Source organism: Lolium rigidum, chromosome 7, assembly GCF_022539505.1.
Source record: "Lolium rigidum isolate FL_2022 chromosome 7, APGP_CSIRO_Lrig_0.1, whole genome shotgun sequence".
Taxonomy (NCBI): domain Eukaryota; kingdom Viridiplantae; phylum Streptophyta; class Magnoliopsida; order Poales; family Poaceae; genus Lolium; species Lolium rigidum.
The window spans coordinates 84,798,915-84,825,187 of NC_061514.1; the positions used below are offsets into that span (position 1 = coordinate 84,798,915).

Sequence of the window (26,273 nt, forward strand, 5' to 3'; positions counted from 1 at the left end):
AATGGGTACTCGAACATTTTCCGACAGAAGCCCCCTCAATGCAACCGGAAGTAATTGTGTCATAATCACGTGGCAGTCATGAGACTTAAGGTTTTGAAACTTTTTCTCCGACATGTTTATTATTCCCTTTATATTCGACGAGAAGCCAGACGGGACCTTGATGCTACTCGGGACTTCAAAAAGATCTCCTTCTCCTCTTTGGTAAGAGCGTAGCCGGCAGGACCTTGATACTTCTCTCGGATTCAGGTTGTTTCCTTCGTGGATACTTTGCTGGTCCTGCCGTGCATCCGGTGTATCTTTTGTCTTCCCATACACGCCCAACAAGTTTAGCAGGTTCACGCAAAGATTTTTCGTCACGTGCATCACGTCGATTGCATAGTGAACCTCTAAGAATTTCCAGTAGGGTAGCTCCCAAAATATCGACTTCTTCTTCCACATGGGTACGTGTCTGTCAACATCATGCGGAACAGATTGTCCGCCGGGACCCTTTCCAAAGATCACTTTTAAATCCTTGACCATATCATATATAACTTCCCCAGTAGGGCGGGTAGGCTTCGTTCGGTTATCTGCCTCACCTCCGAAATGCTTTCCTCTCTTTCTTACGTGACTAGTAAAATTGCACGTGCAACGCACGTTTTTATTAAAATAAAATTATTTGGTCAACTGGCGCGCATAAATTTCCAAACCATCCAAAAAATCTACAATTCATGGTTATTTGCCGACACACAAAAAAGGAAAACAAATTACACAAAACTAAAAGCCAAAGAGCGTTTTATAAACTGTCAACTCGTATTATATTTGATAATCAATTCTGTCACAAAATATTGAAGTGAATCAACTAATCAAATTATATCTTTGTTACTTATATTGCCACTGCTGCGCTCATCACACTTTAAGATTATTTACAAATGATGGAACAGTTTTGCTCATGTCACTCCTATGCAAACTGATCAGCACTGTAATGAATTATGAAGCTCCTCCTATAATTTTGTTAATCTTCGCAGCAGGTGTTGACACATACATTCAAGCGAAAACTTCCAACCTCTCAGATTGTATCAATATGCTATGCATTTTATTATTATGCATGATAATTTCAACCGAAGCTATAATGGCCTAGCATTTCATATTCTATAGGAGGACAATCGGCTGAAGATCTCTTAATTGTGACAAGCAAGTGAACATGTTCTCATTTCAGATAGCAAAACCTTAACTGAAACTCCCAATAACCAAACTTTTAAGTTGCTACAACCACTAAAATACTTATTAAGCCTGGGTCTTCCATGGATATAGAGATAGTACCACACTTAACTAACACCATTTGACTGAACAAAATTTATTTAACCACCTAACCACCATTTGACTGGAGATGCTCTCAGGACCGCCTTACCTACATGACCAACTGTGGAGGTGCATTAGTCCATGCTTCATAAATATAAGTAAATAACCACTTACTTTGGTGTCAAACAATAAATATGTACATTTAAAAAAACAAAAGCAGTAAAGAAGTAAATAGATCTTTCTCTATCTAAGCAGCCACTAATTACATCGCCACATTGGATCACATCATAGATACTATGCTTAATTCTTCTTCTTTTTTAAAGCAGATCTAGTACAGGGAACACACTGCTTCCATGGCACCAAGAGCATTTTGTTTACGTGGTTCAATAGCTAACTAATCTTCCATCCAAGTTCTATGGTTGATTCCACTAATGCTGCAAGTTACAAGAATGTAGAAGGCTCAGATGCTGGGACCTCTTTGTGTGCACATCAAATGTGAAATTCTACTACAGCGATGTTACACACAATTCAAACATGCCTTTTCAGAAGAACTCTTTACTAATAAAATGTCAATGTTGGATCCGATCAATTCGCAATGGGATGGTTCATGTCACTGAGGACATTACCACAAGCAAAATAGGGCCCCAGATCATGCCATCTTCAATTGCTGCTCGACTAACGGATGCTCTAAGACCCACATCAGACTGGAGTGCTTGAGCAGGTTCCCTGGAGCAAGACCAAGAACAGCTGGAGTAAGATGGGGCACACATAGAACAGTTAATTATTATAAGAGGCGGTCGAAGGCCTGAATTTCATGCCTAGCATCATGCTTCAAGCACGATTTCTACCCTCGCTTGCCTAAATTCCCAACCTTGTCTCCCTAGAAAGGCTGGTTGATCAAGGTAAGCCTGCATTAATACCATGTTGCTGCAAGCCTGTGAGAAAATAAAAGCATTGTATAGTGGTGACGAAGACCAAATAATAAAAGTTGCCTCTCAGTGCACGTTTTTCAGCATATAAGAAGCAGCCTGAATTCAAAATAGTAACGCATGATGATTTGTGGAATCACCCAGTGCCACACCGTCAGTCACCGAAGTACACCCATAGGTCTGTGCACCACAACAAACGATAAATTCAGGTTAAAAGTATGCATAGCGTATCAAAATATTGGAAGTTTTTCTGCATAATGAAGTGAGGTAGTTTGACAGACAGTGTATCAAAATAAAGGCTGACCTTTTCCAGATTGTACACCTCTTGCATCCTGGCCGTATCCTCCTCTCTATTCTGAACATAATGCCCACACGCACTTCAAAAATATCAACACATCAGAAATATATCATCACTCTTTTCATGTTTCACTGTGTGAGTTAATGGTGCAAAGATTCCAGGCCTGATGCAAAATGGGATTAAAAGAAAACTGCTTGTGCAACAGCAAAAAGCATTAACTGTAAGCCAAAACCTAGCAATAGCAGTGGGAAACAATAGCTACCTGGTGAAGCAAAACTATTGCACTTCATACACCCTATCGCGTATCTATTTTAATGCATTTAGAAAACTGTTTTACAAGAGTATGGATCAACGCGTAGAGATATAAGCAAAATAGTCACGACTGCAAAACAACTACATATTTTGCAGGTAAGTCAGTGATCACAAATTTCTGCATTCCTGTAGATGAATTGATTATGACTCAAAATACTATGGTCCATGATAGAGCAACCGGATTCTTCCCCAGGTTAAAAATGATGGTCTCCAGGTTAGTACCTTTCCTCACGAACATACTGGTACTTAGGTCCTCGGCTAGAGGAGAATAGATGTGGGCAGCCCTGGGCTGCATAGACGTCATATAGCAATCTAAAACACAAACTGGGGATTAAATCAGTACAAGAACATACCAATGACGCCTTGACTACATGGAGTGGGCTAGCTGTGAGCCGTCATGAACGGGTGATGAAGGTAGGGGAGTGTAGGAGAAAGCCGCTGCGGCATGGGCGAGGGCGCCGGGACCGATTAGATCGGGTCCAGCTATCCGCGACACGATGTCCGTCGTGTCCTGCGGCCACAGCGACGGGATCTCGGCGACTGTCCTGCTAGACGCGACGACTCTCACGGAGCAGATGATAGCGTGACGGCGGCAGTGACGGGGCGATGAGTGTGGGGCCTGCGGGCTGCAGAGCGCGACGGCCGAGAACGATGGTATCGGCGGCGCAAACTTGCATGATCGGTTTGGATGAGAGCAGGGGGATGGGATGGAACATGGGCGATGAGTAGCAGCGGAGGCGTGGGCACAGGGTGCGGTTGTTTGACGATGAGATAAAATCGTGGGTGGAAGCACTGGAAGGCCGATGCGATTAGCGGACGTCGGACAATGTTTTACCGCTAACTACGGCCTAATTTGAACCGTTAGATCTTGGTTAGAGGGCTCGGATTTTATGGATCTGCCCCCTTTGGGTCTTTTTATATTGGTATAGATGTTGTTTTGGAAGAAATCGGCGATGCCCCAGGTACACATTCTTGTTTCCCAAATAATTACTGTCAGTCTCACCTAAACAGTGTGTGCATGCATTGTATCCCTTGTTTGACTGCCCTGAAATGTTACCGAGAGCAGGCCAATCATTGATGGTTACAAATAACAACGCTCGTAGGTTAAATTCCTTTTGTTCGTGCTCATCCCACACAGGTACACCTTCGTCACGCCACAACTCTAAAAGTTCTTCAACCAATGGCCTCGGTACACATCAATGTCGTTGCCGGGTTGCTTCGGGCCCTGGATGAGCACTGGCATCATAATGAACTTCCGCTTCATGCACAACCAAGGAGGAAGGTTATAGATACATAGAGTCACTGGCCAGGTGCTATGACTGGAGCTCTGCTCCCCGAAAGGATTAAAGCCATCTGTACTTAGGCCAAATCTTAAGTTCCTTGCGTCATCTGAAATGACTTGAACTCTCTGTCGATTTTTCTCCACTACGACCCGTCAGCGGGGTGTCTCAGCATCACATCTTTCTTACGGTCCTCTTTGTGCTATCGCAACAACTTGGCATGCTCTTTGTTCTGGAACAAACGTTTCAACCGTGGTATTATAGGAGCATATCACATCACCTTCGCAGGAACCCTCTTCCTGGGGGTGGACTCGCCCTCAACATCGCTAGGGTCATCTCGCCTGATCTTATACCTCAATGCACTACATACCGGGCATGCATTCAAATTCTCGTACTCCCCGCGGTAGAGGATGCGATCATTGATGCATGCATGTATCTTCCGCACCTCTAATCCTAGAGGGCAGACAACCTTCTTTGCTTCGTACGTGCTAGAGGGCAACACGTTCTCCCCTGGAAGCATCTTCTTTATTATTTTCAGCAACTTTTCAAATCCCTTGTCAGAAGTACCATTCTCTGCCTTCCACTTCAACAATTCCAGCGTGGTACCCAGCTTTTTCTGACCATTTTCGCAATTTGGGTACAACAGTTTGTTGTGATTCTCTAACATTTTCTCCAACTTCAACCTCTCCTTTTCATTTCCGCAGTTCATCTTCGCATCAAGAATGACCCGACCCAAATCGTCATCCGGGTCATCAAAAATCGGCTCATCGAAAATGGGCTCTTCTTCGACTTCGTCTTCCCCATTCTACTATCACCGTCTTCGGTGAATAAGGGATAGTTGTCACTATCCTCTTCTTCTCCGTTGTCTTCCAATATAACCCCTCTTTCTCCGTGCTTGGTCCAACAATTATAGCTGGGCATGAAACCGTTCTCCAGCGGGTGGACGTGAAGGGTCTTCGAGGTAGAGTAATCCTTCATATTCTTACAGGAACTACATGGACAATACATGAAACCATTCGACCGCCTCGTTTGCCTCAGCCACGTTGAGAAAATAATGCATGCCATTAATGAACTCGGGATGGCACCGGTCACCGTACATCCATTGTCGACTCATCTGCATTTTATATGTATATCAAAAATCATTAAATACACAACATCATGGATATATGAGTGACCAACTTAATTAATATTCAAGTTCATCACATAAAACTAATTGTTTTTATAAAAAAAGAAGAGGGGCTCACCGAGGTGGTACCGTGCCGGCTAGGGGACGACGCTGGCGATCGACGGCGGTAAGGACGGGGATGATACTAATTAAAACCTACAAAACATACCATAATTTCAGCTCAAATTGCATATAAAAAAAATAAAATCACTAACTTAGGCATTTCATCGAACACCTTGCTTGCACTAGAAAAATAGTACGAGTTAAAACTACCAAAGAAATGAGCTAAATTAGAAACGCCGGAAAGAAGGATGATATTGCTAACCCTTGGATAGATGTATGCCGTTAATCTTGTTAAAATGGTGGAGAAAAATGAAAATTATTGGAGTGTGAGAGGTGCAAAATATTTGGAAATGTGAGAGAGGATAAGGAAATGAGATGCAGGGAGCTCGGGCGCGCGGCGGCGCGCTGATATAGGGCATGGACCCTTTAGTACCGGTTCCTTACATGAACCGGTACTAAAGGTGCAGCTTTGGTCCCACCATCGCCTGAAAACTGGGCAGAAACCCTTTCATACCGGTTCGTAACACGAACCGGTATTAAAAGGCCATAACGAATTGGTATAGATGTCCCACCCCTGGAACCGGTATTAATAACGCCTTTCGTACCGGTTCGTAAGGGAACCGGTACTAAAGGCTTAGATGGATGAGAGGTTTTCTACTAGTGGTTGGCGAGAGGAAGTGGCGGGAATCACTGGGGCAGGAATTTTAGGGTGCGAACTACTGATTATGCTGCTAACCAGCCCGTCGGCTTTAGCGATACCAACATGGTCCTTTCGGTGTGGCCGACACCGAGGGCTTAACATTCTTAAAATTTATCAAAAAAGCATATTATTCCCAGAAATGAATAAAAAAAGCTACTATTTAAAAAAATTAGCATCGACTCGATCGGAGAGGATCCGGCGGACAGAGAGGAACCGATGCACCGATGGCTCGTGAAGACAAGCTGGCCAATCGTGCACTCTTTAGCAATCGGGAAAATTCTTTAAAAGAAGAAGAAAAGGTAATATTCCGCCCGAATCTGATCGAGCCCCGTCCGTTCTCCGTGAACTGTTCGGATCGATGGTCGGATTGTAATCTGTAGCGGACACGTGGTGTTGCCCTCACCCTCCCTCCCGTCTATAAATACTTGCCGAGGGCTTCATCTTTATCCTACTTTTTTCTCCCGAGAACGATCGGCGCCCAGGTTTTGTTTGCTCCACGCCAGTTTGTTTGCTCCCGAGAACGGAGCAATATTAATCACCCTACCGGCCGGGATGGACCAATTCTTACAGGTCGCTTTGGTCGCCGGCGCGGACGCCATCGCCGAGCAGTCCAATTTCATCTTCTCGCCCCTTTCCCTGCGGGCCGCGCTCGCTCTGCTGGCCGCCGGCACGAAGGGTGAGACGCTGCGGGAGCTGCTGGCCTTCTTGGGCTCCCAGGAACTCCACCTCCTCAACGCGACCAGTGCCGGTCTAATCGCCGAGATGCGCTCTTGGCCGCAACTCTCGTTCGCCACCGGCATCTTTGCGGACAGATCGCTGTCGCTCAGGCCGGAGTTCCTGTCCACCGCTTCCTCCGCTCACGGGGCCTTGGCAAGATCCTTGGACTTTCAGAATCAGGTTGTACAATACTACGAAATTAACAATAAATCTTTACGTAAACATGATGAACCAACCAATAACAGTAAATACTTTGCACGAGTAGAAACTGAGAAACTAATTTTAATTCCATTGATCGGATCAGCCGGAGGCAGCGGCCGCAGAGGTGAACGCTTTCATCGCGGAAACCACCCGAGGGCGCTTACGCGACCTTGTCTCCGCAGGGATGTTTAAAGGCGACGCCAAGATCGTCCTCGCCAACGCCATGCACTTCAAGGCAACTTGGGCCCGGAGGTTCGACCCGTCGGACACCGTCCGCAGCCAATTCAACCGTCTCGACGGCACCTCCTTGCGAGTGCCCTTCCTTTCCGACCCTGGAATGCAGTACGCCGAGAGCTTCGACGACCTCGGCTTCAAGGTGCTCCAGTGCTTCTACAAGATGGTCGGCCGCGACGGCAAGCTCGACCCCAAGGCGCCCTTCTTCTCCATGCTCATCTTCCTCCCGCACAGCCGCGACGGCCTCGGCGACCTCCTGCGGCTTGCCGTCTCCGAGCCGGACTTTGTCATGCGCTGCGCTCCCCGGCGCGAGCAGCGGGTCAGCCCGTGCAAAATCCCCAAGTTCAAGTTCTCCGCTCGGCTCAACGCCATGGACGCGCTGCGAGGCCTCGGGGTCGCCGCCCCGTTCGACCCGCTCGCCGCGGACCTGTCTGGGACGGTGTCCAACATGCACCCCAATGGGCTCTACGTGTCGTCTGTGTGGCAGAAGTGCGCCGTGGAGGTGGATGAGGAGGGCACCACGGCGGCAGGAGCGACGTACACGTGTTCGAGCCCAACCTACAGCCCGCCGAGCACGCCGCCGCCGCCGCCCATGAGCTTCGTCGCGGACCACCCGTTCCTCTTCGCCATCGTCGAGTATGGCAAGGGCCAAGTCTTGTTCCTCGGCCACGTCATGGACCCTTCAAAAGAGACATGACTTCGCCAGCCATGCCACTTAACCATGGGCTGCGATGGATGACGACGAGTGGGGGTTGCGGCCTGTCGCCTCTGTTCGAAATTTGAAGTTTCTTTCCTTCTGTTCTTTTGCGATGAACCTTGGTTGTATTAACGACGCTGAGGAAACTCGTTCACTCGATTGATTTTTTCGATAATGTTTTCTTAATTGATAAAGTAGATGAATCATATTGAGGCCTACTCCAAGTATATTCAGAAATATATTTCTCTGTCTCTGCATTTCACACACTTTCGAGAGCAGTTATATATTGAGGACAAACTGAGCCAAGTTAGATATCCGAATAATTATACAGGAAAAGAATCACCTAAGATTAATCTTGGATACTTTACTACATACACTGTAAAGCAAACAAAAAATTCACCCTGGAGATCGAGAAGAAGAGACAGAGATCCACGGGATCGAACATAGGAGTACTAAGAACTACCATGTTTGATCACTTCTTGTCCCCTTTCTTGTCATCCTTCTTCTCTTCTTTGGCCGGCCCAACAGAGAGGATATCGATCCGCCCGAACTTCCTTAACCTCTTGGCGATCGTGACGGTGTCCATATCACCTATCACCGTCATCTTCTGATCTTTGAGATCGGCGGCTATCGAATCAATACCTGTTTCAGATCATGATCAGAGATTGAACCTTGAATGCTACTCCGCATACTACTCCTACTTAACCAAGATAGCAAGCGATCCGTGAAAGAGATGAAAAACATAAGCTGAAAAAACAGCAAAACTAGCACTTCACCATAGATATCTGCAACAGTTTCCATTGCTTTCTGCTTCACTCTCTCGTCGCTCATAGAAGAAACCTTCAGGACCACCTTCTGCTAGCATGCAAAGAACTCTGCAATTAGAGCCCATCGAAGAAATTGTCCATGGCTGAGAGAGGCTTGATCTGCGAAATGCACTTGGAACCATACCTGCGGCGCCATCCTGACGAGAGACGAGAGGAGTTGGAGACCAGGGAGGAGAATGTTGTTCGTGGTTTCTAGTGTGCGAGAATGAGCCAAGCTGGGAGACAACAAACCCGATTTTGTACACCGTCGCCGGGTTCGAGGCTTCCTCTATGTTTCTTCTTCTCTTGGTCCAAGAGCACAAGTCATATGCACTGAAAGACCGCCTTGCCTGTGTACAATTCTGGGACCGAAATTCAAATTGGTCACCTAACAAAGCAAAAACATTTCGTTGGTCGTTGCGGGTGGCCAGAAAAAAAAGTGCCAGAATAACGTTAAGCCGTTACTTACCAGTCGTACTGAAAAAAAAAAGTCATACTATTAACTCGTAAAGTCCAGGATTTTTTTATAATTCATCAGGTGCATCGTGTCAAAAGGTTGCCGTGTCGACACTGGCGGCTCAGCAGTTGTTTACCTGCCATCACGTAGCACGGTAGCAGCCTACTTCCTACAGTCCTCTGTATGACTTTCCTTGACAGCACTGTGATACATCAATTCTTGTTATGCCTTGCGGTCTTGGAAACAGTTATAGGTCCCTCGCACAAAAATAAGGGAACATTTAGGTAAGTTTGGTCAGCGTCTTTGCTATGCAGAAACTAGAAACTAATTTCTTGTGCCACAGGCAAATGAACCTATCATGTGCTCCATGGCGCTGCTAAATTCTTGTGCCACATCCAATGAACCTCCCAGAAGATAACAAAATGTAACAACACTTGTGAGGAACTATGTCGTCCATGACTATGGAAGAACAAGTGCCTACATGGTAAGTTTGTGTTCCAACCATTTTTGCGAGGTGATCTGCCACTGCCTTAAGGACCACGCTTCAGCCTCTTTTGTGACCTTTGTATATTCCTTGCTATATAAATGGACAGCTTTTCATTACCAATGCATACAATTGATGTTTTCAAACATCCTAGGAAATCCTCTTATTGCATCAGGGATGAAGCTGGTTCATAGGGGTTGGTGTTTGACACCCATGAAAAACACAAAAATCTTCACTAATTAGCACTAGCTAATAATTATTTATAGAACATGACCCCCAATGAAATAGTGAGAATATAGACATGGCCCCATTAATATCTTTTTCTAGCTTCGTCCATGTATTGCATTATGTGCCATAATTCGATAATTCGGGTACAGCCACTCAGTGACAGTGGACTCGACATCCAACACAATTTTCATAAACAACTTCCATCCTGAAACGGCGCTGAAATACCACATCATCGTGTAGTCGATCATCGGCGAAGTAATCGGCGTACAACATTCAATAGCCCTCCAACCTCTGCCTCGGCTTGCTTTTGCACCGCCCTAGCCTCGAACATACACGCCACAACTTCAAATCTCGGGTGTATATGCCTAGGAGACAAGACGGGATCTTCATATGCTCGTCATTGGTGGCGGAAGCAGTAGCATCGGCTTCTTCCTCAAGCAAAGTGATGAATATCTCCTCGTCCTTCAAATCCATGAACATGCAAATTTCCAAACACCTCGTATGCAAGACCGCTGCGAGAGGGGGGATGTAGTTGGCGAGCGCCTCTTGGCGGTGGTCGGGAGTTGGTAGATGGCGAGGTAGGCAGGGGTGACGAGGTGTGTTTGCTCGGAGGACCGGCATGTCCTGCAGTTGGAAATGGAGGAGGCGAAGAGGGGTGGTGCCGGCGGTGATCTAGTGGGGGTGGGCGGGGGAGGGGCGAAATGGGGGGGGTTCCTGTTTTGTCACCGACAATGCTGGCCCACGAACTTTTCAGCTCCATCCCTCGTCCTGTGGATCAGGTGTGGCTTCAAGGGTGAAATGGGGGGGGGGGGGGGGGTTTCCTCTGTTGTCACTGACAATGCTGGCCCACGAGCTTTTCAGCTCCATCCCCCTCCTCCCGTGGGTCAGGTGTGGCTCCAAGGGTGAAACGGGTTTTTTTTGCTCTGTCGCCGCCGACAATGCTAGCCCACGAATTTTCAGCTCCATCCCCCCCCCCCCCCCGCGTTGGTCAGGTCTGTCCTGGGGGTGAAATCGGGTTTTCGGGGGGGGGGGGGGCGACTGAGCGCACTTTTTGGGTCCGGCGGCCCCAAATCCTTTGGGGGTGGATTTGGGGGAGGGCCAAATGGATATGCTCTTACCTTTTGGCACATTTAGGATGCTCGTAACAAGTTTCGATAGGGGTTGCTGGGATAAAGCCTGTCGCCTACCACAAACGTGAGACCTCGAGGGCACTATCTTGGTCTCCGCCGAGGTTAATGTTGATGAAGCTCTATTGATTCTTCTCAAAGAGCAGGTGCTGGTATTGTGGTGTGTGACCATCGTGGAGATTTGGTCGATGTTTGTGCTAAGAATTCTCCAGAGGTTACAATACCTGAACTCGCAGAAGCAATTGCAGTTAGGACGGCGCTCTTTTGTCAAGAATAAGGGTTTGGATGGTATTATCATCACGTCTGACTACCTCTCTCTGTTGAGGCGAATCAAGTCCACTGAGAGGGATCATTCTACATGTGGGCCGGTGATTCAAGACATCAAAACTTTGGAGAAGTCTTTTAATTATATATTTTTTCGGAATGGGTATCATGGGCATACACGTTAAGCGATCTCCCTCAAACAAGAAATTAGGCACGATCTGGGAAACTATTTGTATTGACTAGTATGTACTGACCGCTCGTTTGATCAAGATCCTAAAGCCTGCAGTGTGCAGCAAAACCTCAGCTGAGTAAGTCCAGGACAGAGACCCAAAGAAGAAATAGTACACGCACGATGTGGCCATTCTGCCTGGAGGAAGCTCCATGCGACCGCTAGGCACTAGTGCACTAGCATTTTAGCACGCCAATAAATGTGAAAACAACCCGTCGGTGGATGACCACTTTGGTCGAGAAAGTTATATCTGATACAGCGAACTGGATGATGGGAGCAGAATGGCTAGCCAGTCTATATCAGATGATCTGGGCAAGTTCATCATATGGATCTTGAATACTACTCCATAACCAAGCTAGCATTAGTAGAGGCCGGATAGGAAAAACACAGGCGTGAGTCTAAGATATTAAAAGAAAAACCAGTGAAAGAAGGAAGAGATGACGAGCTCATCGCCTGTACTAGCGTCGGCTTGTCCGAGGAGGGAAGAAGCCACGGTATCAGGTTGAGAGATGCAGACTGCGGCGAAGGCTGATCGGCTCACTCGGAGCCTGGCCGCTCCCTTTCTGGCTGTGAACCGCGGCGTGTTCGTCTTCGTCGCCGCGATTGTCGCGAGCGCTCTCGTCTCCGCCTACTGGATATCTGCCGGCACCAGAGTAAAGTTCCTGAAGTGCATTTGCAGCATCTCTGTCTTGTTTCCTGACATGCCGTGACATAATTAGAGATGCATCATGCCATATTGCAAAGCACTAGCAGTAGTTGAGTTTGTTCATCCGTCAAGCTGGGTAGATTCTTGGTAGGTCAGGATCAACTGCGAGTCGAGACTGTACTTGGTACTGGCCGACCAACGCATCTGGATTTAGAACAGTATCACGATTGCCGACAACTCTGCCGTGCAACCAAACCATCCACACTGAACTTCATAAAACAATCTCGTTACAAAACAAATCGTGTTTAACAATTCATTTAGATTGCATCAGTTCTTCTAGCATATGAGTAACTTGTTAAAAAGCATCATGCAAACTACAGGTTGCTCCAGTCATTCCTATCGCCACTATAGCCGTAGCTCAAAACGCTGCAAGTGCAAGGAGTCCGGAGCCGGCGCTGAGTTCTGCCCGCTTCACCAGTCTAGGCGCAAACCGGACACCGTCCGAACCTGCCGGTTTGGCGCCCCTTCCTCAGAGACAGCCACCAGCTCCGGCCTGCCCGGCCTACTTCCGGTGGATCCACGAGGACCTGCGGCCATGGCGAGCCACGGGGATTACGCGCGAGACGTTGGACGGCGCCCACCGATACGGGCCGAAGTTCCGGGTCACGGTGATCGCCGGGCGCCTCTACGTGGCGCGCTACGGCCGGTGCTTCCAGACGCGCGCCGTGTTCACGCAGTGGGGCATCCTGCAGCTGCTCCGACGCCACGCCGGCCGCGTCCCCGACCTCGACCTCATGTTCGACTGCCAAGACCTGCCGGTCGTGAACGCCGCCGACCACGCGCCGCCGCCGGTGTTCCGGTACTGCGGCAGCGAGCCCACGCTGGACATCGCCTTCCCTGACTGGTCCTTCTGGGGCTGGTAAATACACACATTCTACTGAATCCGCACGTATCACTGTAAGAGTCATGCCGCGTCGAGCTATCGAGTGATAGTTGCTGATCGGTTCTGTCTTAATCTACGAAGGCCGGAGCTCAACATAAAGCCATGGGACGCACTGAGACGGGAGATCGGTGAAGGGAATGCCGCTCTGCACTGGACGCGCAGAGCGCCGTACGCGTTCTTGAAGGGTAACCCGACGGTGGGCACGGTGCGCTGGGAGCTCCTCAAATGCAATGTGTCCCGCGAGCGCGACTGGAAGGCGCGGATCTATGCTCAGGCACGTCCACAACGCCACATCGATACCGTAGTTCAGTACCAGTAGCCTGGCTTATGAGTTTTTTTCAGGACTGGAGGGAGCAGGTACGCGACGGGTTCAGGGAATCGGACTTGGCCAAGCAATGCACACACAGGTAAAACTCGGTTCATCACACTCACATTCACATTCGTGCGACGTGTAGTACTCGTCGTCTTTCCGTACTGCACATTGAATCCACTCCTTCCTTTTTTTTCGGACGAACGGCAGCTGTCACGATTCGGCCAACGTAACGAGAACGGGCCCCGCACAGGAGATGGACCGTCCCTGTAATTAAGGAGCAGGCACGCCGCGCGTTTTATATATGCCACCTAGGCACCTACACGAGGTCTGACGTAGGCATCAATCAATTTCGGTACGCTTCCCGTGAAAATCCTTTTCCTTGGACCAATTAATTAGCCACTGCATGCTCGACAAGTAAAATGCGTTACTGCCTTTTTTTTTCCTTACGGAAAAATATACTACGTACTTAAGTCATCCCTCAAATTCGTGCACCTCCCTACTCGCGTACGTGAATATTGCTGCTTCTCCATTGGCCATCCATTGCTACTACTACTCCGCCTCAGTCCCCTCTAATTAATTACCAAGGACCAAGGTCTTTTCTCGGTGCACGTCTGTAGCTGCTAATCACGTTCACCTACTAGTAGTAGGCCGGCTTCACATGATAATGATTTTGAGGGGGACAAAATAAGTGTTACAAGGTTGTTTAAACTGAGATGCACTGCCACTCTTTGGATGTATCTATACATTAAATTGTGTCTAGATACATCTAAATTTAGACTCCTTTTCAAGACGGACGGGATATCCGTATTTACATAAATCACTGACATTTTTCTTATGTACGGATATTTTGAGGCGAAAAACTGCAAATGAGTGAATCAAACTTCAGCATCCAATGCACATCTCTCTCTCTCTCTCTCTCTCTCTCTCTCTCTCTCTCTCTCTCTCTCACAACAGACTTGCATGGAACTATTGCTCCACATAAGAAACAAGATATACCAGGCTAGCCTCTCAGAGTTCTGTTCTTCAAGTAACACATACCGGCAAGACTGCTTCAACGTACTTGTCCTCATTCCACCTTCCATGTAGCTGCCACTTGACAAAGTAATAAGTAAGTTCATCAATTTGACAGAGTTAAGAAACATACTACTAGGGGGAAAAAAGGCCAAACAGTTCACATGATACTTAAACAACACACGAATTCAAGTGAGATACAAATTCAAGAGAAAATAGACGCTTTTCATCCATAGCGATCAGGAGTAAAACAGTGATCGAATTGTCACTTTAGATAGACTACAACTCCACTAAATAGCATTCATTTCAATGGGTGAAACAAAACTGTTTGGAAAATGAAGATCAGCTTCGATATTAAAGTAAAGTTCAAGCACATCACCTCACAATTGACACTGGCACAACGGTACAGCAGTGAAGTTAACATAACCATTTATATTACAGAAAAAAGAGCTACCTTTCGATTACCTTAGTGTCCCGGGGAAGCAACGTAAGCTCATCTTTGCCGGTCTTGTACCGGGGCAGAGAGAGGGCCTGCGAAGAAAACACCTCAGTCCCGATCATCCTGCCGCTTTGCTGCTGGCCAAATCCTTCCCTACTCAGAGGGGCACAAAAATTCAGTCACAACTCAGTACAAAGAACTGTTATATGATTAACTCTCTACAGCAGCAACAAATCATAAAATAGCACATGATATATACAGTAGCAAAACATCTGATCCCTCCCATCACAAGAGTTATTGATGTGCACTCAAGTGAATCGAATCGAAATTTAGGTAGTGCATATGAGATGCGGCTGCGCAAGACTTGCAAGTGAAATGCAAATCCAGCAGACAAAAGACGTTTTTCATCCAAAGAGGTGTCAGCAATAAAGCGGTGACCAAATTATTAATTTAGAGAGCCTGCAATTCCAGCAAATAGCATTCTTTGGGTGAAACAAATCTAGTTGACAACTTAGCAAGATAGCAGCACAAAAATAAAGTAGAGTTCCAGCACAACTCACAATTATCACAGGCACCACAGTGCAACATTGAAATTAACATCACCGCCTGTAATACAAATTGCTAATCCACCCAGCAGTAAACATATTGCACAAACACAATCGGCTAAAGGTCTCCATTATCATCAAGACATGGAGAGGAACCAGAAACTTCACCTAAACACAACATGGAGTCGAAAAACAAGGCCACCGCTATCCTTTAGTCCTTCTCGTTATCCTCGAACAAGAACAAAGCATGGTCAGCAAAGCAAACCCGGATATCATGGTATACATGGCAACACATGGTAACAGCAGCACATGTAATCTACAAATGCATCTTTCGAAATAAACAGCAGCACATGCACATAACTCCATGTGAATTCAACATTAACATTTACTATGAAATACACTGATTTTCAGCCAAACAGAGTTACATACGCACACATAAACAGTAAGATCCATTTGTTTTAAAGCTCACTCTCCAGCATTCTAATTTTCTGACATACACATGGATGTAGATTAATTCTCAACTTTGTTTAACTAAACAGTGTCAAAGCAATCGCAAGAGCTACAGGTGGACGAACTCTAACCGATGCATAGACATTAAGCCTGAACAGAACACACAAAAATAGCATGATTAATGTACTAATGAGAACAGACCATTGCAACTAACTGTCGTCTCTACATTGCTCAAACTATACATGTAAAGAAGGTTCACACAGAACTGTTTTGCATCAATGCGCAACCAAACGTGCCAACCATTTGCAGTTCTTCTTCCCGATAAAAACTCCTGGGGGTACAAGTCCCAGTAGCACAGCAAGGAATTTTGGTCTTACCTGCAGCTACAGATCCCTTTAGCTCGCTAGCAACAAATATTGCAGAGGGAATATACTAATCAACAGCAGACCATAGGAACTAAATGCCCATTCTCAATTTCTCAAACTATATATGCACAGATGTTTTGCATACAACTGATTTGCATCCATGTGCAACCAAAGCATGAAAAAAAATCCCTGCAGATTGACGAATTGGTCTCACCTGCGGCGTTCTACCCCTGCATACCGCGAACGGCGGCGACATCTCTCCTCCGGCTACCTGCACAAGAAAGAAGCATTTTTTAAGATTAGGGAGAAGAGGATTGGGGGATGGGGGTTGGGTCACGGCTCGTACCCCTTCGGTGGTCGGCATCACGGCGCCGGCGACGCCGCTGGAAGGTTCCTCCCGCGCGGCCACGACCTCCGGACGCGAGGACCCGGTGGTGAAGGGGGCGCACGGGGACGGAGCTGCGAGGCGACGACGGGGAAGCGGAAGACCAGACCGTGTCGCGTCTGGCCTTGCCCGCGTCTTCCTCGACGCCTGGCGGCCGGCCGGCGACCTCGGGTTTCTCGGCGACCCGGTTGAGGCTCGATTGGAGGCGCGTCATCGATGGATTCTGCAGGGGGGGGCTGTTCCGGAGCTACGCCGGACGCTGGCGAGGTCGGGGAGACCCACTAGGCGGCGGGGCTGGAGCGACGGAGCTGGGGCGAGGCTGCAAGAGGTTAGGGAGAGAGAGAGGGGCTAGGGATAGGACTGGTGGACGAAGGGGACTAGGGGAGCACTGGGGCCGTCGGCGGGAGAGGGGCGGGGATGGCCTGCCGGCGGCGCAGGTGGAGCAGTGGTGGCCGGCGGCAGGGGAATCGGGAGAGAACGTGGAACGCGAGGTGCTGTGGGTGGGAGGGGAAAAGGCGAGGTGTAGTCCGTGATTAATAAGTAGCGGCTTGTTCTAGACTCAACTACACGCGCGTGTTAAACCATATCCATCGACGTGATTAGCTAGCTCCATGTGTGCATGTCCATGATGCATCACACCACGTCGTCAAAAATTTCCACCCGTGCACATATCACATATGTATGCAAGCCATTGGGATATCTTCCATGTGACTGTTCTCGGAAAATACAAGTGTAGCTACCGATGTGGACACCTTGACGGTAGCAACCGTGTCCCGACGATGGTGGAGGACCTAGGACCTACGGAGTCGAGGCCACACTGTCCACATCGCCGAACGAATGCATAGTCGTGCGCGTAGGAAAAACTCGTGAACCAAGATAACGCCTCGAGACACCTTGACTCGGAATGCTAGACTCTAGCTAGGAGCTCCGCTGAAAACCTCACGACACCGAAGGCATGAGTATCACCAGAATAAACGAAATAAATGTGTAGAAACCAACCGTAAGAGCACCTAGGGTTTTAGTTAGTATTCTTATGACCAACTCTAACACTTACAAAAAAGAAAATTTATATGCTACCGGGTAGTTTTCATGGGGCCCACTGAATTGGGTTTTTAATGCTCCTATGACCAACTCTAAACTAACAATAAGAAAAAGTCACATGAAATCATCACTTTCGACTGAAAGCTAGGATAGACATTGCAGAGCCCATCAAATAGGGTTTTTCAGGTCTCTATGACCAACTCTAAGCAAAGAGAAATGTCTCGAATCATCACTTTCAACCAAAAACTATAGGTAGACGTCGCGGGGCCCATTGGATAGGGATTTTCGTGCTCCTATGACTAACTCTAAACAGTCAAATAGGTGTTTTTATGTTTCTTGCCAGGATTACGATGAAGACCCATAGCGAAGTTTCTTCATACTTGTAGTTGGCGATGTTGTGTGGTCTCGGTATAACATCTTGAAGGCATAAAATTCCTTTAGCTTGTTGTCTCTTTCCCTCTCCCTCCAACCATTGGGTCTGCTCATATGGAGCTAGCTCGTGTTCATGGTGTCCTAGAGGTTACATGCGCATCCTTCGGGGCCGTCAATAATGCGCTATATTTGACCATCGCCAGGGGACTCTAGCGTCGCATGGTTTTGTTCGTCCACCGTCTTTCGGGGCAACGCCCTGGTGTCCTCATGTAATCTTGTTATTCTTGATCATGCGATAAAGGCTCGTCGGTATTCTTTTGCGTGATATCCACCCCCCTCCCCCACTCGGTTGTCCTCCCACCTCAGGTGCCGCCGGTGGAGCTCTCCTAGACTCTAGCATTAATTCCCGCCCTGGTTTGTGATATTCTTGATTTGCGACTCGGCCGACTCCATGTTACCCTTTCGGTGACATGATGCATGTGGCGTGGTCGGGTTTATTTCGACGAAATATTTTAGAAATATATCTTTTGGAAGCTAATTAACCCAGGTATGACAATTGGTGGTGAAGTAAGTGTGCATGCATGTGCTTGTCCCAAGCATGCAATGGTGTGTTAGATGCATGTACAAACATTTGGGCTAATTTTTGGACAAGCCATGCACACATAGATGGAACGGTTGATTGCTAGTACCTCAGTTAAAACAAGTGTGGCAACTTTGTATAGATTTTTTTTTATAAAGGGAATATATTAATACCAGAAGATACCAATTACACCCAACCTCTGCAACAACGCAATGTCCTAATAACATTACAGATGTACACAACCAAAAAAGCGAAAAAGAAAACTAAAAAATAAAAGTCCCGCTACAGTATCCTAGCCCTAGCAACAATAAAACATCCACCACCAAGACAACACATGAAATTCAGACTCTTCAAAAGCAACGCCTCCAAAAAGTGAACAGTCGTCGCTCGATGAAAGATCTTAGGTTTTCACCCTGGAGATAGTCTCCGCTCTCAAAACAATGCCTTCAACAAGGACATTGCCAGGCACAACCAGTCAAGGCCAGACCTTGGGTTTTCACCCTGAAAGGTAAGACTCTGAACTTCGCATGTGCTGTCGCCCCCACTTTCATACCACCGTTGCGAAGTCCGGAACACCAAGCAAGCCCCTCAACAGCGCAAAGAGTTGAACCTCCATTAGCTAGTCCTCCAATCCGGCCTTCATGATATCCTCTTCTTCTAACTTCACCATGGACCAGCTGTCACTTGGTGTCAACACAGAAAAAAGCTTCGCGCAGCACCCTCCAAAACCAAACGTTCGAAACAAAAGCATGGGCGCGCACGACCGAATACCACAGATACATCAAACTCCAGGCAATATAAGCACTGTTACATTCGCCGGCGGCGCCTTCCAGAACTCAACACTCCGACTAGATCATGAAGGGCAGGCCTCAGGCAGGTCTTCATCTTTGCCCAAGAGAGACCCTAGGACCGTCGCCTTTATTCAGGTCGGGCCCCCACGCTGGCGACCATCCCAGGCTGGCCATGGTTGCCGCCAGAGACACCAAGCAGATCGCGTAGTCCGAGGATACCGCACACGCTTGGGCACCGCCGCACCCGGAAGCCAGCCCTCCACCGCCGGCCACCGAGAGGCGAGGAGAAGGGGACCTAGGGTTTCCCCTTGCAGCCCGCCCCACCCCTCCCTTCGTCGCCGGCAGGGCACTACACTACCTCGTCGTCCTTCATGACGTCCCCAAGCCAAGGCCAGGCGCCACCATCGAGGTCCCCGATGAAAGGGCCGCGCTTCGGCCCGAGGAGTACGACCCACGCCGGACCTCCTCGCGCGAGATGACGAAGAATCCCCGCCGGCGCCGGCGCTGGCAGGCCTTTGCCAGACCGCGCCCCCTGGCGGCGGCGAGGGAGGGGCGGGGGAGAGGGGGAAGGCGGTGACGTAGGGGTAGAGTTCCCCCAGCCACCACGCGGGGGCGGCTCAGGAGGAGGACGGGAGCCTATTCGGTTTTGACCCGGCAACTTTGTCTAGATAGCAATCATTTAGTTTATACATAGATCTACGTCTATAAAAGCTGCGGCAATTGTTGGACGAATGGAGTGCATGTGTAACACACTCATGTATATACTTGGATAGGTACACACGATGTACTCATGTACAATTTGTTTCCTAGATGTCCTATAATTAATCAAGGTATGCAATTTCCTAGACGCATGAATGCTAAGCTTTGGACTCCTTGGCTTCTCCCAGCTGTAATAACTTCGACACTCCTTAGTTAATTAACAATGTCATGCCGGTGGTGGTCTCCAGCTATTCAGGTCGCAAAACGATGTCGCTTCCTCGCGCTTTGGAATGCATTGAACGCGCGCCTCCACGCGTCTTTGGAATAGTAGTACTTCTCAGCATGGCTACGCGCGTCCTCGCGTCTCCTTCACTTTGCCCGAGAATGCCGCCTCTCCCCTCTAGCATTCATCTAGATCAAGAGCTCGCCGTCCGACCAGCCGGGCCGCCGCCATGCCTCACTCCTCCCTAGCGGCCTCCTCCGCATATGTTTGACCTTGGATCGGCGGGGAAAACCTGGATGGCGTGACGGTGGCGCTCGGCGTCGGCCGCGGCCGGCGGGAGTAGTGTCAGTTGGACGAGTTTCGCCCGCGTTGCAGGCATGGCGATGGGGTGTGTAGAAGACGAGCTGCCGGTTTCCTGGTCGGAGATGCTTCTTCCTGTGACCTCCGCGACCACCTCCCAAAGTTGCTGGTCGCTGGCGACGTACCCGGCCTGCAGCTGCCGACCACGACTCGACCCTGTTGCTTCCGACGACCATCCCAACCTGCAGCAGCCCGGTGACGCCCCTCTCCTCCTCCATCTATTCTTGCAAGAAAATTGTAGTCCCTCCGGTTGAAAATTGTATTCCCTGTTGTGCTAGTTCTTGGGTCATAACATACACTCACCTAGATTTGTTATCTGAAGCATGATAAATAATGTAAAGGAAATTACAGGAAGTACAGAAATTTATAGCAGTGGCTCGGCTAAGAAACCATCTGGTACAGTACTGCTTGCTCTATGGATAATTTGTGCTCCCTAATGCATTGGTAAAAAAAAACAATTTGGTAGTTCGTTTACTTCATGGTTGTGACGTCAAAGTAATAGTAGCATTCCACTTGTTATAGACCCTGCTAGCACTTGCATAATTCAATTATCTTGAAATTTTCCATTGTTACCTCTATCATATCCATATCCAATGTATTGTGGTGCTAGAAGTAATTTTCTCAGGGAAGGGAAGCTAGATTTGTTCTTGTTCCTGGTTAATGATAAGCATATTTTTGTTCATGAGATGCATGTGGTCTCTGTAGCTTGTAAGGATGCTAACCAGTGTTTTGTTTTGTTTAATGTATATGGGCAGATGCTTACTTTTGCAATATGTCTTGTCATGGCGGGCATATCTAGTTCTGAAATTTAATGTACTCCCCCGGTTTATATAAATTGACTCTAATATGGATGTATCTAGACACATTTTAGTTCTAGATACATCCATATTAAAGTCAACTAATATGAATCGGAGGGAGCATATATTGGTAAATTTGATACCCTCCTCCAGATTTGTTTTGCTATTTTTTTAAGATTTGACCAAGTTTTCATTCTTGTTCAAGGTAAACGAGGACTATTGGATGGCAGAACAGGGTAGCAGTTGCAACCTGTTTCCTCATGTATGCTCTCAATTCAATGCTTTTGAATCTATTGCGGTTTAAGTTAGTGTATTACACATGGTTTTTCACCAATCAAGGTATATACACACTTTTGAACAGCCTAAAAGGGTCCATTTTTGACAAGCATTTTTTTGGGCATATGGTGTCATTATGACTAAATCTAAGATGATCAACCTGACAAAACAAATACACTTGTATCTCCAGACATAAAATGATTCATTCAAGTTTAGAATCTACTGGCCATTTGGAAACATCACTATGGTCTTTTCGAAAGTTTGATGATTAATTCTCACCCCCATGATAAATTATAGTTGGTCTTAATTAGTTGAAGAATTCCCAATTTTCTAGTTTCGAAGATAACATTTGAAATTCAATCAGTAATGTTTGGACTAGGTAGTTGTGTTCAACAGATGTCATGTATTCATTTTTATTGTAGAGAAATAATTTATCTAACCCTTTCTTCATCCTCCTTTCATTTTCAGAGTCCGAAAATGTTCCTGGTTTCTGGACATGAGTACCTAGTTTCAATATCGAAGGTTATTGATTCAACTCAAATATTTTGCCAGGATCAAGCAATGTGTGTTTTGGCTGAATTGTCTAGGTGAGATAATTCAATCATTTATAGTGTTAATCTAAGTCAAATTATGCAACTCAAATATTAATTTTCACGTTGTAAATCTAAAGTCAAATTATATAGTTTTCACTTATATGTGATATATTCAAATTTTAGCCTTAATCTGAAGTCAAATTACACAATCTCTCTTATTCATCCACTATTGTTGGTGTTTTGTCTAAGTGAGAAAATTGATGGCCAAGATAAGTTATTGTTGTTGGCTTAGGCTGATTTCTCTCTACATTATTCGAGTAGTTTCTTCTCAGCATGTAGGAAAAATCCTAGCATTGGCTCTGTTAGTTCTGAAATGAAGAGTTGTGCCTTTTACAATTTGATGCCGCTTTAACCTAGAGCACCAATGATTGCTCTGGTACTTTATTTTAAGAAATTTCATTTATATGCTTGGTAGGAATGCATTGAATTCAGTTTATAGGAGAGGTCGTATCCTTCAGATAGTTGAACTGCTAGCATAGGTGAGACCTAAGATACAAAATGAATGTTTTATTATTAATAAATGATACATAAAAAAATTCATAGCATAAGTGAAGCCTAGTTATAGTATGTCAGCATAACTAGTCAATACATGTGTAAACCTTCTGCAATCTATAATATCTATAAAGTTCATCCCCACTAAAATGTATTTAATGTTTGCAAGATGAAACCTTATGCAACCACATCACCCCAATTAATCATGTCCGTCGGATCAGCTCATAGACTTCATCTAGCTTGCCAGCTCAGCGGTACCTTTGTTTATAGTTTTGATAGTCACAAAATGTCAGTACTCATGTCCGCATCGGCTGTTTCATCTCAACATCTCGTCAGCCAGTACATGTCTGATGCATTCCATTCTCATGCGCTTGGACTGGCCTCTATAATTCTCTTCCTCTTCCCTTCTGCAATTAATGTTTCATTCCTTGCACCAAAAAATTACTTCTGACCACTTTGGCAAATGAACAGGTTCAGGAAGCTACCATATAAAAAAAGAGGTTCAGGAAGCTATTCTTCCCATCAGTTCTTAGTGGACATGCTTCCCTTAGTGCATCTTCAACGTCACCTACCGGTTGTTGCATTCAGAATTGGTACAGAATTGTGCGTGCCGTAGAACGCATCATATGAAGAATATTACAGTCGAAGAATATGAGATTTGTCAGCCTTAGCAGTAAGGAACACCCTGATTATCTCTTCCTCAAGTCACTTGCGCCAAATCGCCAATCACTATTCAGTTTGGGTTCGACAAGCTCAGGTGGTCGGTCCTCCAAGATCCTCTGCATATAAATTTGCACAATCCTGCTCCCAGCCGCTCCACCTGAGTACCTTATAAATTTACCGCCTCTGGCTGATGTGAAGGTATCCTCTCTCTCTCACTCCCTGTTCGATTTTGATTTCACGACAAGCATTTCATTTACGTTCGCTGTTCTCATACTTGGCTGCACCTTAGCATGATTTATTTACTTTTTGCTTGATCGAAATCCCGTAGACTGAAGTTTATTTTCTCAGTATGTGCACTGCAGCTTCGTGGACATAAAGCAAAGTGAGCAGCTTCCCTCCACCTCCAGCTTCTAACTCTATGGTGACCATGAGGAAATGATCTATAGTGTTTCTGTTGTCCAATCTTTCCCGATATTTGCTATTTTATTTTGTTCTTGAAGTATAGAATTATATTGCAGCCATTGGTAATTTTAAAATTTCTACAATATTTTCATGAACATAACAACTATTCTATGTGTCAATCGGATGTGTAATTGGTCAACGTACCCAAAAAGAAGCCTTTGGTAATTTAAGTTTTTCTCTTTTATGTGTATAGAATATGATTGGTCAATCCTATTCGCAAAAAAAAAATTGGTCAATGACCCCAAAAAGGACCTACTGAAATACTATATGAGAACCTCCAACTCATAGTTCGTTGATTCATGCTTCTCCTGGAGTAATATTATAGGCACTTTTTGAGATCAAGGAAATGGTGTTAGTTTTTCTTTTAACTTAAATTACATCTCAGTTACAATTTTAGATATAAAATTTGTTTTTTTAGCATGATCTGGTTGCTAATTCCGGTTGGTTGCTTTGTGTAGGTAGAGGTTTCTAATTGGTCTTCTCCTATGGTCCGAGGCAATTCTGTCAACGGAGACCATTTTTTAGATATTGTTTATGTTTTTTTATACACGCAAATCATCTTTAATGGCCACCGCAACGCGCGGGGAATCAACTAGTTAATATACAATGGTTGAGTATTTTTCAGGCGCGTGAGGAATCCATGGCAAACATCATCGCAACAATCTTGGGAGATGCGGATCAATGGTTACTTCCTGGCGCGCAGACGGGTGTGTGAACTCTTACAAAGACCATGAGAACCTGACTAGTCCCTTCTCTGTTGGTTTCTTTGATGTGATGTATTTTTGCAACAATCTTCTAGTTTTAGCTCTGCTTTAATTTCATAATTTTTCTAGTGTTTTTGCTCGTCCTTGTTCTTGTAAATTTTGCCCCTATTATGAACGAAAAACAGCTCTGCCCCGCCTTTTCAGTCAAAAAAAATCATTGTATTTTTTTTACTATAGTTTATTGTTGAGTGCATTATTGTTAACAAAAATTATAATAGCTCCATTTAGGATCTATCTAGCAAAAGTCAGATTTGATGAAAGACTATCATTCGCTATGCGTACCATCAAACAAGCAGTGAGAACTGTTGCGATTTGGGTAATGATGTACACATGTTCTTGTTGCATTCTTCTTACAAACAGATGATTGCACTTTTCTCATCATACTGTTCGTTTTTATTCCTGTTGCAATGGTACACTATTTGTGGTTTTTGGCACACTCTGTGGTTTTTGGCATATACAGATAGGACGTGTGTGCTAGACTATTTCCTTATTTATAGCAGTTTGTTATTGTAGTTGACACTATTTTTTATCAAAGCCATTTTCATGGTCATCTAATTTTTTGTTTCCTTCAGTAGTTTAGGATCAAGGCTCATTGGCCGTTTTTCCTCAACATGTACTGCACCTTTTAGTTTAATGGTATGCCACTTGAGTTGTTGTTGTCCTTGCCTGGTTCAATTTATAGGAATTCTTCTACAGGTTGATGCATCAAAAAAATTCTACAATTTAGGATCAAGACACATGCATTTCCAATCCGTCAGAAGAGTTGCCGAAGCAAGATTCCCTTAGGCTTGGGTGTCGCCGGCCTAGCATGAGGGAGACGTCATGTTTAGGCGGCCGACATGTCATCCGGAGCTAGGACAATGTTTCATGCCAAACTAGCCTCGAGAAGGGGCATGCAATTAGCAGGTGATGCATTGTCTTTGGTTCTTGATCACATAGCAGACATCGAGAAAGATGTTGAAGCCGTCGATGCTAGTCTCTCTGTCGGTCCAACATCTGTCCAAGTGGGCTATCCAGAAGAAGAATATCACTCTTGGTGGCGCCCAACTTTTCTAGGTCAGCTTCCATGTGTCAGAAGCAGATGAGCCCTAGAAGGTAGCACATTAGCAGGAGCTAGTATATATAGTAGACTCCATTGAAATGGACCAAGCCCTTAACCACTGATTTTCCAAGAAGAAAGGGCTCATCTGCTGCAAGGATACCAAGGAAAATATCATAGTGATAGCTTAACCACTAAACATTGTGTGTGCCTACTACTAAAAATATTACAATGCGTTTGCAACATTTATTCTCCCGCTTCTCTTAATGTTTTAGCGTATGTGTTTTCACCAGTAGGAAGGTGATATCTTAATGCTACCCCGCAGAGGGCCAACCTCGCCACCTTCCACTCACCGTAGCCCGCAGAGGCAAGGAGCGCCTGCGCCGCTCCCCTTGCACCATTTAGATCTGTTATAATGACACGCTGCTATTTTTTGTGGTATGGTATAAACTCTTATTATGATGCACCAAGTATATGTATGTGGTGTCCTTTTGGCCTAGTTTATGATAGCATTTTTCAAGTTGTTGTAGTGTTTTAAAATAGCTCATATATCGA

At 46.1% G+C, this 26,273-nt stretch overlaps 2 protein-coding genes, 2 long non-coding RNA genes and 1 pseudogene across 5 annotated transcripts; 3 read left to right on the plus strand and 2 right to left on the minus strand.

Annotated features, from left to right (window-relative positions):
* Positions 1 to 6,249: 6,249 nt before the first annotated feature.
* Positions 6,250 to 7,874, plus strand: LOC124671614 (annotated as a pseudogene).
* A 386-nt stretch (positions 7,875 to 8,260) lies between these two features.
* On the minus strand, positions 8,261 to 8,746 carry LOC124674540 (heavy metal-associated isoprenylated plant protein 39-like). Its single transcript, XM_047210585.1, has 2 exons — positions 8,651 to 8,746; positions 8,261 to 8,516 (listed from the first exon to the last, which is right to left on the minus strand). The coding sequence occupies exons 1-2, from the start codon at positions 8,703 to 8,705 to the stop codon at positions 8,347 to 8,349; spliced, it is 225 nt and encodes a 74-aa protein (XP_047066541.1). The 5' UTR covers positions 8,706 to 8,746; the 3' UTR covers positions 8,261 to 8,346.
* A 3,006-nt stretch (positions 8,747 to 11,752) lies between these two features.
* LOC124674539 (O-glucosyltransferase rumi-like) lies at positions 11,753 to 13,745 on the plus strand. The gene is made up of 5 exons (XM_047210584.1): positions 11,753 to 12,114; positions 12,479 to 13,034; positions 13,140 to 13,332; positions 13,401 to 13,465; positions 13,579 to 13,745. The coding sequence occupies exons 1-5, from the start codon at positions 11,979 to 11,981 to the stop codon at positions 13,643 to 13,645; spliced, it is 1,017 nt and encodes a 338-aa protein (XP_047066540.1). The 5' UTR covers positions 11,753 to 11,978; the 3' UTR covers positions 13,646 to 13,745.
* A 335-nt stretch (positions 13,746 to 14,080) lies between these two features.
* Positions 14,081 to 16,429, minus strand: LOC124674541. 2 transcript variants are annotated; one of them, XR_006993047.1, is made up of 3 exons: positions 15,535 to 16,429; positions 14,848 to 14,974; positions 14,081 to 14,457 (listed from the first exon to the last, which is right to left on the minus strand). It is a non-coding gene; the product is annotated as an uncharacterized LOC124674541 (long non-coding RNA). The 2 variants fall into 2 exon arrangements; XR_006993048.1 differs by having other exon boundaries at positions 14,081 to 14,463.
* A 5,064-nt stretch (positions 16,430 to 21,493) lies between these two features.
* On the plus strand, positions 21,494 to 24,255 carry LOC124674542. The gene is made up of 4 exons (XR_006993049.1): positions 21,494 to 21,691; positions 22,174 to 22,292; positions 23,262 to 23,651; positions 23,802 to 24,255. It is a non-coding gene; the product is annotated as an uncharacterized LOC124674542 (long non-coding RNA).
* The last annotated feature ends 2,018 nt before the right edge of the window (positions 24,256 to 26,273 follow it).

Bases quoted from the DNA above. Each gene is read 5' to 3' on its own strand.
- LOC124674540 (XM_047210585.1), bottom strand. From the start codon at position 8,705: ATGAGCGACGAGAGAGTGAAGCAGAAAGCAATGGAAACTGTTGCAGAT. The intron at 8,517-8,650 runs GTGAAGTGCTAG...GATCTGAAACAG, and splicing joins AACTGTTGCAGATATCTATG to GTATTGATTCGATAGCCGCC.
- LOC124674539 (XM_047210584.1), top strand. From the start codon at position 11,979: ATGCAGACTGCGGCGAAGGCTGATCGGCTCACTCGGAGCCTGGCCGCT. The intron at 13,333-13,400 runs GCACGTCCACAA...AGTTTTTTTCAG, and splicing joins AGGCGCGGATCTATGCTCAG to GACTGGAGGGAGCAGGTACG. The intron at 13,466-13,578 runs GTAAAACTCGGT...GACGAACGGCAG, and splicing joins GCCAAGCAATGCACACACAG to CTGTCACGATTCGGCCAACG.